The sequence below is a fragment of the Squalius cephalus genome, assembly GCF_949319135.1.
Source record: "Squalius cephalus genome assembly, chromosome: 4".
NCBI classification, from domain to species: domain Eukaryota; kingdom Metazoa; phylum Chordata; class Actinopteri; order Cypriniformes; family Leuciscidae; genus Squalius; species Squalius cephalus.
Window position 1 is genome coordinate 14,860,447 of NC_137125.1, and position 17,040 is coordinate 14,877,486.

Here is a 17,040-nt window from a genome sequence, read left to right on the forward strand (position 1 = left end):
AAGCCACCCGTTCTAAGGCCCAAGATGATACTGGGGTCAGCAATATGAACAGAGACTCAATCACACAATAGATCAAAAATAAACAAACATGGACAAATCACATAAAAAAACCCAAACAAAAGAAATCAAAATTAGGCCAATCCTCTTGGATATCAGCAGCAAGAAAAGGCCTCCATACAAGACTTAAAAGAAATAAACAAACCAATCGAAATGGTGCCAGTTCATCAAACACACTCTGCACTCAAACACTGATTCACAACAAAGACAGAAAGAAGGATCAAACAGTGTTAAACAGGCAGCGATGTAACACGCTAGCCAGCCGCCTGTTAACTTGAGCTTATAATTGAGTTCAATACTCCTTGGTCCAGTGTGAAAAGGCAGTCGGGTACGACGTAAATCCGTGAACATGTAACGTGAAGAATATAAGCAAAGCAGCAGATGTTCAGCATCGATGTAGCCAACTGGCGGCCGCACCCCCGGTTAAACAGCACTCCCTAAAATGCACAGGATGTCCATTTACAAATATGTCCCACATTAACCATTCAACCATTACTCAGTATAGCAACATACCTATGATTAACAGCGTTGCGTCACAGGCCCTGAGCTCTGATTGCTGATCGCAGGGCGCACACTCAGCTGGTGAAAGGGCTGCTGCCGCACCGGGGATTCTATAGCACGAAACATTCCCTATAAGCCCACGTTATAAAGTTAACGAGTGAAAAGATAAACGAAGCTAACCATACCTGCGGCGCTACGGTAGACAGATAACCAGGCAGACATCAGGTCGCTGGGCAGGTAAACAAGACAAGTCGCGTACCGGTGACATCATTTATCAAAAGAAAAGTCCCGGTTTATAAAGGGGTGTAGCCCTCGCGATTGGCTCAAAGTTAACTGCCCAGAACCACTCACAGCTGCAGCAAATTAAGCATCACTTAGGGAGGCTTGAGCCAGACAACTGCATCCTGCTACATTTGTCATTAGGATATGTACCAAAAACTTTTAAGCTGGCTATGATTAAACCGCTTGATCCTACAGAATTAGTCAATTACAGGCCGATCTCAAATCTACCTTTCCTGTCAAAGATACTAGAAAAGGCAGTATCTTCACAACTATGTTCCTTTTTAGAAAGAAATGGTATCTGTGAGGATTTTCAGTCAGGATTTAGACCGTACCATAGTACCGAGACAGCTCTCATTAGAGTGACAAATTGTCTGCTCCTATCATCCGATCGTGGTTGTATCTCTCTATTAGTGTTACTCGATCTTAGTGCTGCATTTGATACTATCGACCACAACATTCTTTTAAATAGACTCGAAAATTATGTTGGCATTAGTGGAATTGCATTAGCATGGTTTAAATCATACTTATCTGACCGTTATCAGTTTGTAGCAGTAAATGAAGAGATGTCTCATCGATCACACGTTCAGTATGGCGTACCACAAGCCTCAGTACTAGGACCACTGCTGTTCACTCCGTACATGCTACCATTAGGAGATATCATGGCATTAGTTTTCACTGTTATTCACAAACCTGGTAAAACTTACCAATTCACTAAATTAACAGAATGCATAGCTGATATAAAAAACTGGATGACTAGCAATTTCCTACTACTTAATTCTGAAAAAAAAAAAACAGAGATTCTAATTACTGGACAAAAAACTTCCTCATGTAATAACCTAGAACACTGTCTAACACTTGATGGCTGCTCTGTCAAGTCTTCGTTGTCGGTTAGGAACCTGGGTGTGCTCTTTGATACCAATCTTTCATTTGAAAGTTACGTGTCTAATATCTGTAAAACCGCATTTTTTCATCTTAAAAATATATCTAAATTACGCCATATGCTCTCAATGACAAATGCGGAACAATTAGTTAATGTGTTCATGACATCAAGGCTAGATTATTGTAATGCTATTATGGGTGGTTGCCCTGCACGCTTAATAAACAAATTACAGCTGGTCCAAAATGCAGCAGTTCGAGTTCTTACCAGAACCAGGAAGTATGACCACATTAGCCCGGTTCTGTCAACACTGCATTGGCTCCCTATTAAACATCATACAAATGTTAAAATATTGCTGATAACTTACAAATCATTAAATGGTTTAGCTCCCCAGTACTTGAGTGAGCTCTTAACAGATTATAGTCCTTCACGTCTATTGCGATCTCAAAATTCCGGCCAGTTGATAATACCTAGAATATCAAAATCGACTGCTGGCGGTAGATCCTTTTCCTATTTAGCACCAAAACTTTGGAACAAACTCCCTTACATTTTCCAGGAAGCAGACACAATCCATCAGTTCAAATCTAGACTAAAAACACATCTCTTTGACCTAGCGTAGACATAACACATTATGGACTTCTATAATTCAATGTTAGGCTGCATAGATTAGGCCAGCCGGAACCGGAAACACTCCCCATAAATCCTGATGTACTCGTTACATCGTAAGATGGATGGCGTCTATGCTAATATTAACATTAATATTAGTCTCTCTGTTTATCCGAGGTTTACCGCAGTCTGCCGGATCCAGGCCGTATCCAGATCTGATGAAGGACCTCCACGACACGATCACAACGCAGTCCTGAAGTGTCAGCTAGGCTCTCCCCTGTGAAGGCCTCCTTCCCTTCCTTTTACCTCAGTACAGATAAAATGTTGTTGGGATAATTCGGGTTCACGTGGCTATGCAGACATGACAAAATATTTCTGTATTTTACATTTTTAAGGCCAGACAAGTAGTTTATTTAGGGTTGATTTGTAAAGAAGGACTACACGCCTGCGCACATACAGTGGGGAGAACAAGTATTTGATACACTGCTGATTTTGCAGGTTTTCCCACTTACAAAGCATGTAGAGGTCTGTAATTTTATCATAGGTACACTTCAACTGTGAGAGACGGAATCTAAAACAAAAATCCAGAAAATCACATTTTATGATTTTTAAATAATTAATTTGCATTTTATTGCATGACATAAGTATTTGATCACCTACCAACCAGTAATAGTTCCGGCTCTCACAGAGCTGTTAGTTTTTCTTTAACCCTCTGGGGTCTGAGCTGTTTTCTGGGCCCTGGAGGTGTTCTGACATGCTCTGACATTTGTGGTTATTTCTGTTACTTGTGACATTTTCATGGCTAAAGTCTAATTACACTGTATTCAGCACAAACTCTGCTACAATAATATATCAGCAGCATGTATGTAAAAGTTTGTAGTTTTGAGATAATGACATTTATGCGTGGTTTGTGAAAATACAAAAATAAATTCTCACTGAAATAAGGTCATGAAACCCCTACTGATTATTTCTTCACAAGACTTTTGAAAATTGTATGACGTAGCCTAGAATATTTGCTCTAAAACTATGTGAGAATCACCCTGACTGCTCATTCAGAGAAGACAATATATTGATTTAAAAAATTTACGACGTGTTTTGTGTTAGAAAGCAATATGCGAAGGGGCAGATCATCTCATTAATATGAAAGCTTTCCACACCTGAGAAAGACAAAGAACCTCCCTAATGGCCCTATTAGGAGCTTATCAGGGCCCATCATTCTGACCACCCTTGCACAAAGAATGAGGAGATTTAAAAAAGAATGGCTTTTAAAATTGTTTGGATTTATTTACAACACAACATAATCCAAAGATACACAACAAAAAAGCACTTATTGAAGAAAGAGACCTTTGTGCCATTCCTAAAAACATTGTACATACCTTTCATTTTCTAAGGTGTTTGATTTTCACTTTACCATGTTCATGTACAGAGACATGTACTGTGAATGTTGAAGTCAGCAGGACGCAGTGGCATCTGGGCCCTGAAAAAAAAAAAAAAAAAAAGTGAACATACTGATATCAAGAGAAAGGCCTGCACGATTTTGGGAATACATTTTAGATTTTTCTGGTTAAAATTGCTTTTTAAAATTCACAGAATACACACACTCACACAAATGTTTCCAACAATATATTATATAATGAACAACAGTTTTGTTGTGCCTTGTAGGTATAGGCTATGCGCAGTCCCGATGAAGGCTAAAACAATCGGCCGATCCTCGGCATGAATCTAGGTCCGATTGCTCTGCGAGCGTTCGGTTTTAATGCGGCCCGATTAAGGCTAAAGACACTCGGCCGAGCGCTCGGTTTTAACGCGGCCCGATTAAGGCTAGACACTCGGCCGAGCGCTCGGTTTTAACGCGGCCCGATTAAGGCTAGACACTCGGCCGAGCGCTCGGTTTTAACGCGGCCCGATTAAGGCTAGACACTCGGCCGAGCGCTCGGTTTTAACGCGGCCCGATTGCGGAACCCCGAGTGAGAGGACGTAAGATCGCCTCCAATCCCGTTCCTTATTTGGGCTTATTTGAACTTTATTGATTTCCATTCATGTCAAGTTAATACTAAAATTGCTTAGCAGCCGTTATTTATGCAAGATAAACAAAGTAAAACAGCACAAGGAAGACAGGTTTCATGTTTAATGCATTTTTTATTGGACCACACTACAAAAATAGGATAAACACACAAACTTTTTAATAACAGATTTGAATAGAATAGAAATAATATCACAGCATTAATGTAGAATCAAGGAGTTCAAATACCACTTTCCAATATCAACATTTTTAACTTTGAAACATTTAATTCTGGCCCACTGCGTTTGAGTTGTCTACGCATACACACTTATTAATAACAGATTTTAATAGAATAGAAATAATATCACAGCATTAATGTAGAATCAAGGAGTTAAAATACCATTTGCCAATATCAACATTTTTAACTTTAAAACATTTAATTCTGGCCCACTGCGTTTGAGTTGTCTACGCATACACACTTATTAATAACAGATTTTAATAGAATAGAAATAATATCACAGCATTAATGTAGAATCAAGGAGTTAAAATACCATTTGCCAATATCAACATTTTTAACTTTAAAACATTTAATTCTGGCCCACCGCGTTTGAGTTGTCTACGCACACACACTTATTACTAACAGATTTTAATAGAATAGAAATAATATCACAGCATTAATGTAGAATCAAGGAGTTCAAATACCATTTGCCAATATCAACATTTTAAACTTTGAAACATTTAATTCTGGCCCACCGCGTTTTTGAGTTGTCTACGTTGTCTGCCTGTTCGCCCTCTGGCTTCGGCCACCATCCCTATCAGAGGCTAACTGCAGCCACCTGGTGATGAGCAGCTCTGTTTCCTCTTCTGTACAATCTTTGGTCAGGGCATTGCGGTGGACTGCATCTGAGAAAAACACAAGATAGAAGAGGGCAGCATGACCACGTGATGTTACTCAGCAACCACCAAAACTTAATTTGGATGCAGGGCTCTACACTTAGCCTACATTTCTTTTTAATTTAAAAAGTTTAGGAGCACAGTCAAAAATTTAGGAGCACCTTCTGATCAATGACAAATTAACCTACCCATTATAAGGCGATGCCGGAGCATTCTTAACTAAATCACAGCCTTTGTGATTTCATGATAGCATTATGCTATATTATGATTGTAAATGGTTTTAAATAGATCGCGTAGCCTTAGAAAATGGTGTAATAATGTGGTTCATGGATTCTCGTCTGTGGAATGCGCCACTTCCAGTATTTTGCCGGTTACTCTACACGGGTAAATTGCAATTGAGGATTTTTTTAAATCGAGTACTCGACTTTAATCAAGGAATCGTTACAGCCCTAGTTTCAATGGAGGGTGCACCCAAAAACCCTGATCAGGTCAGTCGCACTGGTGCTCCTAAATACTTTGTCACTGTCACACCCAGTAAAAAAATAAATAAATATTTCGAACTGTAGAGCCCTGGGATGTCACCACAGTGCAGTTATCCAGCACTGACACTCACCCAGAACCACACTTTTAATGAGTCTCGCCAGCGAAGTGTTCATTGCTCTTTTCAGGACCTGCCCCACAGTGTCTTTAAGAGTCATGCCTCCGACCATTCCAAGGAGAACAGTCTGAAACAAAGACATGTAACTCGTTAGTTATTTAAGGAATATAGCATGAGTGAGAGTGGGGACTGACTTTTAGGAATGATCTGATTAATGCATAATTTAACTCACCAAATTCTTCTTCTCCTCTGGATTCTTTAATGTCTCCTCCAAACATTGTAGCTCCTCAATAGTTGAAAGTGGGAGCCCAAAATGTGTTGGGTCTGGAATGAGTCTGGAGATTAGTCTGGAACTGCTGGAGATTTGTAGGAGCTGCATCAGGATGAGCAACTGCTGCTCTCTGATAGAATCAAGCTGGATGAGGATCTCCTTAGCAAGTGCTGTAAGACACAAGAAAAAGCAGGCATGATTAGTAGCAAAACATTGTACATAGATATGTCAGAGTAAACCGAGAGAGATCACTTTGTAGAATTCCTACCTGTAGACACAGCCTCCCGAGAAGACCTGTTTTTTGTGTCTTCCATGGTGTTGTTTTCCATGGTTGTGTTGACATTTCTGCCTTTATAACTGAGGGGATTATAATCAGAGGAAGGTTAAGTTTAAAATAAAAATGTTAAATGTAAATATACTGTCATAAAGTAACTATTTTTCTCCTGGTCCTTATTTTAAATAAATAAATAAAAATATCAATAATTATCGATAGATATGAAACGCTTATATCATGATACAGTTTTCAGCCATACTGCCCAGCCCTAATGAAGGTAACGTTAGCTAATAAACTTTTCAAACCTGCCTGTACAGAGTCAGACCATATTTAGCCAAAGGTAATGTTGATGTTAGCTATAAAGTGTGATTTCAGTTTGCGCCATAAAAGTACAACTAGAGGCCAATTCACACCGCAGACAAACGCCAGCAAACACCAACAAAAAAAAAAGTCACCAAAAGTTGGCCGTTGTATTCAGAATGTTATGAAAAATAAGTGTCATGTTCACACTGCCCCGACAGACACCGACAAACTCGAGCACCCACGGAAAAACACAAGATATCCATTCATTTTAGCAATACAAGTAAAAGACTGCAGCTTTCAGACACGACTTTCTTCTCGTTTTATATTGTTAAATGTGGAGAGTGCATCTGTTACAGGCCCCTATGCAAAAGGCCATTAAATGCACTTCACGACGTCATGTCACAGCGTTCACAAAATGGCGGACGGTCTGCACATAGATCTTCACAACCCAGAACATTAATACACAAAATATTTGAAGCATGAACATATACATCGGAATTACAGGACTCGTGTGCATATTAAGTTGTTGTATCATACCTGTAAAAACAGGAGCAAACGTGTCAGCGTAATCATAATCCCCAGCAACTGTGAAGTCGCCGGCGCAGCTGCTCCGTTATAAGAGTCCTCTGTTCATTTTCATAATAAGAGTCCCGATCTCACTCAGCAACAGACATGACCCAGCTTTCAGCAGACCAAAGTCCCACATCATTCCTCTATTTACATAAGTAAAATAAATATTTTCTTACAGGATCAAAATGTCCACATACTTTATGACAAAACGTGTTTGTTGGCGTTTGTCTGTGCGGTATGAATTGGCCTTAAGCCAGCTAACATTTGTTCCACTTCCACAGATCACAGACTGTGCTCGTAAATATTATTCACGTAAATTGCATTCAATAAAAACGGTGTTTAGCCTAGCGACTAATTCTTTGCCAAGCTAGCAGAACGAAAATATGAGCTGCTAGCGCAAAAACAGCACAGCTAGTCAATGTTAACTTCGTTCGCGCCATAAAAGTAGCTTTCATATTACCCCCACTTGCACTGTTACTTTACTCAAATAAGAATTTATTGTTGAAATGTTGATGCTTTCTAAAGAAATTGAACACAAGACTTACCTCAAGTTCACTGTAATGACGCAGGATCGAAAAGGGATGATTTTAAGTCAGGCGTTGAGTTTTATCTCACCGAAAGTTGTGCACACGTCACTCAGTGCTGACGCTTGCTGCAGCAACTGTTGAAATCGGCTTCATACTGGTAAACGCATCTGAGCCGAGCGCCCAGAGTTTAACCGTCACTGCTGGTAAACATTTGAAATAGCCAGTAAAATGAATTTTAGACTTAATGTTGCTAACAAGACGTTGTGCATGTAGGCTACCCATCCCATAGATATCATGTTTAAAAAACACGTATGATCTTCATGACAACTAAATCTTCTTCTTCTTCTTCTTTTTGATTTTTAACGGCGGCTGGCAACCAACTTAAATAGGTGCATTACCGCCACCTTCTGCTCCGGAGTGTGGAACAGAGTATGGCCCTGTCCCAAATCGCGCACTTCATGTGGACTTTCGGTCTCGTGGACTTGAATTGCGCGTGCTCGCCGAGTCTACGAGTCCGTAGGCCGTCCCATTCAGCATTTTACCGCTCTGAAGTGTGCTCAGCAGCGCCCCCTTTGTACCCTTGAAGCAGGCTTCACGCACTTTAACTACCCAGGAATCCTTGCGAAAGGCCAATCAGATAACAGATGGGAGGAGATTTCGCTCACGGACTGTAAACATGGCTGAGAAGAGAATATTTAATTGTAAGTATCATAATGTTTTTTATGACATAGGCATACATTTTACCAGTTGTTACTTACAGTTTATACAAACATTATCGACCAGTTGATATCTCAAACATAATAATAGCGCGTTAAATAATACGATCGCATTATGATTCATTACATAAATAGAACCGAATGTCATGGCTTTACTGAGTCATATAAACGTAGTATGAATATTGAAACCTATACATTTTTCTTAAACTCATTTAAATTTAAATTTTGTGTTAAAATTGAACATTATGTATTATGTACAACTGTATTTATCATTTAACTAACCATGACATCTATTCTAATGCCCAGGTGGCATATACAATTATAGAACTGTAAAAGCAGGCTGTGTATTTCACATGGACATAAGATTTGGGAAAATAAAATTAATCCTGTTCTCCATGCTAAAGACTGTAATTTTTTTAATGATATTTGTGATATTTTTCTAATAAAGGGACTGATGAGATGACCTTTAAGTTTATTCAGCTCCGTATGGAGAGGGATAAGTCTTTCACAGGCATGAGGAACGCATCTGGTCAAGGCTTTGAGTAAGTGTAAAGTATGTTCATCACTTTTGGAATCGTATGGCATTGAACACTGTTTACACATATTTATTTTATATCTGTTAGGGAGATTATTAAGGATCTGGGACTGCAAGGCCAACTCAATCCCCAGCAAGCGAAAAAGAAATGGGAAAACCTTAAAAGAAAATATAAGGTATTTTCAACACACACACTACCAACACAACTAGGTAATTGTTACAGATCTGAGGCCCAAATGAGTTTGAGCTGTACTGTATACAGATTTTGTTAAACATTTGTTAATATTAGTATTAATACTGCTGTAGGATTTGTGCCTGCCCAAGACAGGATCTGGAACTGATGAAGGGGAGGTGACAGCAGCATCATGGCCTTTTTTTGAGGCAATGCATGAAGCCATTGGCCAAAGACCAAGCGTGCTGCCTGTGGCCACCTTTTCTTCTGGTTCCAGTACACAAATGTTTACAACAGATGTGGCAGGTCCGTCAAATGCTGTAGTCGAAGACTGCCTGCAGCCTCCCTCCACCCCTTCTGATTCAGAACCAACAGTGCAGGATGCAGTAAATCCAGGGCCATCAGTAGCTGAAGAAAGTGTAGGCCTAGGTCAAGTAGCAGACGAGATTCCTGGACCATCTGCCAGGCCAAGTGGAGGAAAGGGTAAAAGCCCCACAAAAAGAAAGAGGCGAAGTGAGTTTACTTCACTTGAAGTAATAAAGGAAATTGCAGAGAAACAGGAACGCCGTCAGATGAAGTCAGACACAAGAGAGGAAGAGCGGTTTGTGAGGGCAGAGAAGCAGATGGACCAGATGCTGACTATCCTAACCAAATTAGTGGATCACGTAGCAAAAAAGTAAAAAGGTTTATCAACATTTCTGTTGTCTATGTTCTTAAATTGTTCGGTTATATTACCATTTGATTCTTATTGTTGTTGTTTTTTTAAGTTATTGTTCATGTTGTTGTATTGTTTTTGTTTTTTATATATATTAAACAAACGTTCTTGAGAATAATAAATTGGTTTTATTGTGTCTACTTTACATATTTAAAAGCAGAGAAATATTAATAAATATTATGGGTGATGTTAGGAACTATTCTACATGTAACAGTAAAAAGATAAAATAAATATCCTATTTAAGTCTTTTTTTAAAAATGTGATAAGTTTTAAAATACATTCTATAATATGTTGTTTGGATGATGATAATTTACATATAAGGACAGCTATAACTGCAGTAGATGTGTAATAACACTCACATTGTGAATTGTGTAATTTATTTAAGAAAATATCAAAGAGAGGAGTAAAGGTAACTATAAGTTAACAGTATAAAAGTTTATTGTAAAATCTTTAAAAAAGTTAAACAATTAAGTGAAACAACTTTAACTTTCAACAAGTAAATGAAAATAAAGTTATACAATTATATAAAGTGCACAATATTAAATGTTCTTCAACATGTACAATACAAACTGAGGTAGATGTAAAAAAAATTGTTTTGTATTTTTAACTTCAATGGCAATAATCTAAAGGCACTTCAAGAAAACACAAACAGCAGTCATAAAACAAATAATACAATCTTTTTTGCTCAGTCACTGAGTGGCATCAATTAAACTAAAGTTCTTCAGTGTTGTAAGTGCAATACAAATAAATAAAATACAACAATGTACAATAAAAAATTATGTATACAAAATATTTTCTTTCTCAACAGTACTATTCTAAGGATTTAACTCCATATAACAATTAGAACCTAAATTATATAAACTCTCCAACAAGGACATAAAAAAATAGCATCTTTTCTGCTCAATCACAGTGTGTAATCATGCTCAATCAGTGGAGGTTGGACATCAACAGGAGCAGAAACCCGTGCAGCCAGCCTGTCCCTGAACTGGACTCCAGACCTATCCACAACAGATGATGCATCAGAAGAATCTGGGGATGGGGCATCAGCATCCTCTGCATCCTCAGGCTCAAGAACATCACCATGCGTTAAACAGACATTGTGCAGGAATGCACAAGCAATCACAACTTCAGTGCAGAAGCCCACTTTCACCTCCAAAGCTGAGAACAATGTTCTCCGCCATCTGGCTTTCATCATTCCAAAAGCTTGCTCAATAATAGTGCGGCCTCGTGAATGGCACCGGTTGAACCTCTCCTGCACTGGTCCTTGTAAGGGCATCTTAAATGGTGTGACAATACGAATGGGTGTATCAATACATGGATACCCACCATCACTTAGCAGAAAATAACCAGGTGGAGGATACTCAGCATTGTAGTAAAGTGGACTGTTTTTAAAAACCTGTGTATCATGAACAGATCCTGGGTAGCCAACAAAAATATTCAGAAAACGACCCGTTGAATCACAAACAGCCTGCATTTGTATGCTATAAAACTGTTTGTAATTAAAGTAATCCTCTTTATTGCGTCCTGGTGGCTTGATTCTGATGTGGCACCCATCAATTGCTCCAACAGCCTTTATGAATGCAGGATGCCTTGCCAGTTGTGCAAATCCATGGCCAACTCCATACAATTGGCCTGGACGAGGATAACAAATGACCCTGCCTGATGCCACTACATTCTTTATTTGACGGGCCATTTTATGCACAACTCTGCACACAGTTGATTTGGGAATAGAAAATGTTCGTGATGTCACTCTGTAGGACAATGCGTGTGCAAGCCAGAACACAAAAACAAGTACTTCCAATTGCTGTCCCCATCCATGGTCCTGCTGTGTAATTTCAATAAGTATCTGGATTAGACCGTTGATGGATTGTCTGTTGAGACGGTAGTCAGGACGCGTGTCTCTTTCAACATCAAAATAAATGCGAAGCACCGGCATAGCTCTGTTTAATCCCATATATCGAACCAACGGGCTGACCTATAAATCAAATAATAAAATGACTTAATGCACTAAAGACTTTTGACAAGTTATAACGTTTAGCTACACAGTAAATAGCTGTTTATATAACAAATAAAAATGTTATTTCCTTACCCTTTCCTCCGTGCGTAACAGAAGCATTTGTATCCACGAAATACAATCTTGTCGTCTTCGACGTCTGAGCGCAAAAATATAATTTCTCCGCAAGGCAAGCCATCTTGCAAAAACAATAGTAAAAACAACAACAACAATCGGCAGCATATCGACCTGCAGCTCTTGTCCAACAACAACAACCAGACCTTCTTCCTGTTTCCGGCGTGACGATCGAGTCTGTCCCAAAAATACCTCTCAATGCGCCCTCGTGGACTCACGCCAAGGGCCCTATAGGTCTGCACTACATTACGTCACCAAAGTGTGGACTCTGAGGAAGTCCACAAGTTCGGAGTGTGCCATTTGGGACAGGGCCTTTAACAATCTATTCACCAAACCCGTTTCTCTAATATAATCGAAGAAGACTTTACTATTTATTTCACTTGCCCATTTTATTAAAACCTTAAGATTTATTTCCTGCTTTACATTCTTTATTTATTCTATCATTGTTCCTCTTTCTTGCTCATATCTTCTACAATCAAGAAATACATGAGTTACTGTTTCTTCAACCTTACAGATTTCACATAACCCGTTTGGGTGTTTCCCTATTATTTTAAGTGTGCTATTTAAATTTGAGTGCCCTAATAATATTCTGCTGAAAATAATCTCTTCTTTCCTTGACTTACCTATACACTTTATATTTTGATTTACCTTGTTTAATAAGCTGAAAAGGAATCTACCCTTTGTCCCATTGTTCCACTCTACTTGCCATTCTTCTATCAATTTACTCCAGATTAAAACCTTCATCTCTGATTTACTTAATGGAACTTGTAACTCTATTATATCTTTCTGTAAAGCTTGTTTTGCTAATGTATCCACTTCTTCATTTCCCCTTATTCCTATGTGTGCTGGAGAATATCTTGGTGACTAGATTCGAAAGATCTCAAGCTCTTTAAAACTGAAACTGAATCTGTACAAATTAAAACATTGTCAGGTTTTATTTCCTCTACCCACTGTAACGCCAAAAGGATTCCTATCAATTCAACAGTATAAACTGCCAAATGATTTGATGTTCGCTTTACTCCACTAATCCACTGATTACTAGTAACTTTGACTAAAAAAGCAGCCCCAGTTGTTTGATGTTCTGGATCTTTTGATCCATCTGTATATACTTGTATATGTCGAGGATATTGGACTCTGATATATTCTGAGAAAGCATATCTAAAGTCAACTTCTCTTTCTGTTCTTTTAACCTCCAACAAATGCAGATCTATATGAGGTGTTATATAAACCCATGGTTCATAATCCTGGATTTCAACTGTTGGACTCATCTTGATATTATTTACCTGTAATTCTTCTGCATAAATTTTACTACACCACCCAAAGCTTGTTCCACATCTTACATTTTGTTCCCAACAATTCTTTAAAACCACTTTTGTAGGGTGTTCATCTTTATGCCCCTGGAGGTTAGCCCAGTAATTAATCATTAATTGTTTCCTTCTAATTTCTAGTGGCATCTCTCCTACCAGGACTTGTAAAGCTGATATGGTTGTAGTCTTTACTGCTCCACAACATTGTCTCATTGCTTGAGCTTGGATTTTACAAAGTTTTCCTAACAGGTTTTTTGAGGCAGAACCATATACCACACAGCCATAATCAAACACAGACCGAATCATTGCTACATATATAGTTTTTAAAGAAGAAAAACTTGCCCCCCATTCCACTCCACTTACATACATCTCATGATATTTAAACCTTCTGACATTTCTCAACTATTTTATTAATATGTTCAGTCCATATAAGTTTTACATCAAAATAAATACCTAAAAACTTAAACACTTTTACCCTTTCCAATGTCTCCTCATACATCTTCAAACTCATTTCTGGAACAACCCTCTTCTTAGAAAAAAATAATTGTTTTAGTTTTCTCCACTGAGAATTTAAAACCCCAGTCAAATGCCCATTCTTCAACTTTCCTAATTGCCTCTTGTATTTTCCTATTAATAAATAATAAATTCCTACCCTTTTTCCAGAGAGCCCCGTCATCTGCAAACAGAGACCTACCAATATCTGGTTCTACTTGGTTAAAAACATCATTAATCATTATAGAAAACAATAATGGACTTATTACACTCCCTTGTGGAGTTCCATTTTCTACCTGGAACGTACTTGACACTTCATTCCCTATTTTTACCTGGAAACTCCTATTCTCCAGAAAATCTTTTATCCAGTTATATATTCTTCCACCCATATTCATCTTTCTTAATTTTATCAAAAGTCCCTCCCTCCACATCATATCATAGGCCTTCTCGACATCTAAAAATACTGCTATCACAGATTCTTTATTTACCTGCGCCTTTCTAATTTCATTTTCTAAACATTCTGTTTGCATTACAAATAGCTCTCATCAATTCATCTCTATTGAACTGGAAGTTAATTGGCTGGCCTTCCATTCCCCCACATCTTACCATCACATCCATATTTTGCCCCTTTGTTATTTCTCTTCTCATTTTCCCTTCCTCACTCAAGTTCCCTGATCCATGAATTTGTAATAATGTTTTTCCTAGCATTTCTGCCTTATCCTTGTCTATTACAGCTATTTCTCCTCCTGACTCTAATACCGGATATTCCCACTCTTTCTTATTACCTCCCATTCTCTTAATCATATTCCACACCTCACCTACTGGAGTTGTTCTTCCAATTCCACTACAAAAAACATTCCAGCTTTCTCTTTTGGCTTGCCTTATAGTTCTTCTCACTAGTGCTTGAGCTTTCTTGAATAGAATTAGATGATTATAGTTATGTGTTCTCTTAAGCAGTTTAAAATCCTTGTTTCTATCCTTTACAACTTTACTACACTTTTCTGTCCACCAAGGAACAGCTTTTCTTGTCATTTTCCCCTTACTTTTTGGAATTGATTCTAATGCTGCTTCTAGTATTACTGCACACACTTTTTCATTAAAGATGAAAACCAATTGCAACCATTTTTTCCTCACACAATTCTTCAAATTTATCCCAATTTGCCTTTTCAAAAACCCATTTTCCTCCTCTTTGATTAACTGTTCTATCTGTCTCAATATCCAATGTTATAATTATTGGGTAGTGATCACTCCCAATGCTAGATTCCCCCCAAACTTCCCAATTACACTTACTAGCCAAGTTATTTGAAACTAATGTCAAATCCAACACAGACTCTATTCCTGTATGAACGTCTATCCTCGTTCCCTTCCCATCATTTAAACACACCAGCTCCCTCTCCTCTATTAACAGGGTTGCCAACTTTGGGACTTTGGCTGGAGTGAGACTCAGTAAAACATCAGTGTGCGCGCGTAACCCAACCCTAATTTTAAAAATGTCAGTCATTGTTTACTTATATAGCCTAAACCCTGATTTATGAAAAAAAAAAAAGTTTTTTCAAAATTTACAATTAATTTATTGATTGCACTATAAAAAAAGGGGGGGGGGGGGGGGGGGGAAGTTTTTGCACTTTAAAAAAGCAAAACAATGTTTTTCACAATTTTAGTCACATTTCCTGCATAACATACCTTTAGGGACTATGGTGATACAAAATCCAGGAAATAATTAAGTTGATTATAATGATAAATTCTGTCAAAAAGAATATAGTAGGCTACTAAACTATGTATAAGAAAAATATGTCTTACTTTCTTTATTGTTTAATAGGGGCCAATTGCCAAGACTTGAGAGAATCATTTTATAAAGTCAAAAATGTTCACCATTAATGTTTTGTGTGCAAATAAAATGTAAATAATGTGACTCAATTTCCACTGTAATATAGAAACAATATAAAGACAGTATATTTTAAATAATTGTTTAATGGCATTTTTTTCTGAATGAAGGCCAGTATCACTGTAGCTACTGATGTCTCCATGAAAATTATTTTTTACTTTTGAAAATTATAACTACTTTTAATATAAGTAAACTTAAAACTATCCTCACATAAACCCAAAATAAATGTAATATTTACATGTGCCCTTCCTGTCTAACAGGTATGAAATATACAGAAATTGACTTAGGTTATCAAACAGTCCGCACTGCATAAATTATGAATTAAATTAGATGAATCCTTATTAAAGCTGCAAGCGTTCTTTGGTCAAGAGCAGTGAGTGATTTTCTCTGTTCCCTTTGTTCTTTGGTTAACTTTGCTGACTAGAATTAGTGGCTGCTGTCACTTTAAAATCTGCCGCTGCTGACAGGCTCTCACGCATCTCATTTTCTCATTCACTCTTGTTCATTTAAGACTTTATGTAACTAATTTAAGACTGCTTTTCTGTTATGAGGATACTCGACAAAACGGAAATTTTGGCATGTTGGTGTGTGTTATTGTTCGTTCAAGCGCGAAAGAGAACTGCCCAGCAAAACTGATTCTGACGCGCTTGATACTGGCGCAAGTCTTTCTGTGCGTCGTGTGTGCCAGGACATTCACAGACACCGCGATACCTGCTCATTATAACTTTCAGTGAGGTATTTTTAGTGTGTGCAAGCAACGTTCCTGGACACGGCTGCGCGCATTGAAGCAGGCAGGCGCTCCGTGTCCTGCTCGGTCCTGCTCCTCTTTGGCGATGACGGCGTGCGGTTAAAAAATCATAAACTAATTTGAAAGTGGGGGGACACGAACGGAATTTTGAAAAGAGGGGAGGACATGCCACCCCTGTCCCCAGAGGAAATTACGCCCGTGAGTGAAAGGCACACCATTTTATTTTCTGCTTACCTTGATTGTCATCCAAACTTTCAAACGCGCATCAGTGGCTCTGACTCTGAACCTATGCTCCGAACTCTCTCTGAACTTCTCAAATGCAACTGATACCAGGGGCAAGTTTTTCAGCGAATCAATGATCAGAATATACTGCAGTGAGAACGATGTTACAGCTGTGGGCCTTAAACTCCTCTCCTGTCATTAATACGCTGTGGTCTAGTCATCAACAGAAAATCAACGGATTGAGAGGGGAGGAAAATGGATTTTGGCGTGACATTTCTTGCGTGTGCGTGAGAGCGTGAGATTGATGCTGAAAGCGTGAGTGTCACGCCAGATGCGTGAGAGTTGGCAACCCTGTATT

At 38.4% G+C, this 17,040-nt stretch overlaps 1 protein-coding gene and 1 long non-coding RNA gene across 2 annotated transcripts; both read right to left on the reverse strand.

Moving 5' to 3' along the window:
• Window positions 1–5,076: 5,076 nt before the first annotated feature.
• On the reverse strand, window positions 5,077–6,196 carry LOC307157634 (uncharacterized protein; the record flags this gene model as incomplete). Its single annotated transcript, XM_079869561.1, has 3 exons — window positions 5,077–5,228; window positions 5,833–5,944; window positions 6,050–6,196. The coding sequence occupies 3 exons, from the start codon at window positions 6,194–6,196 to the stop codon at window positions 5,095–5,097; spliced, it is 393 nt and encodes a 130-aa protein (XP_079725687.1). The 3' UTR covers window positions 5,077–5,094.
• A 15-nt stretch (window positions 6,197–6,211) lies between these two features.
• On the reverse strand, window positions 6,212–7,958 carry LOC307157098. The gene is made up of 3 exons (XR_013820866.1): window positions 7,781–7,958; window positions 6,357–6,445; window positions 6,212–6,258 (listed from the first exon to the last, which is right to left on the reverse strand). It is a non-coding gene; the product is annotated as an uncharacterized lncRNA (long non-coding RNA).
• Window positions 7,959–17,040: the final 9,082 nt, after the last annotated feature.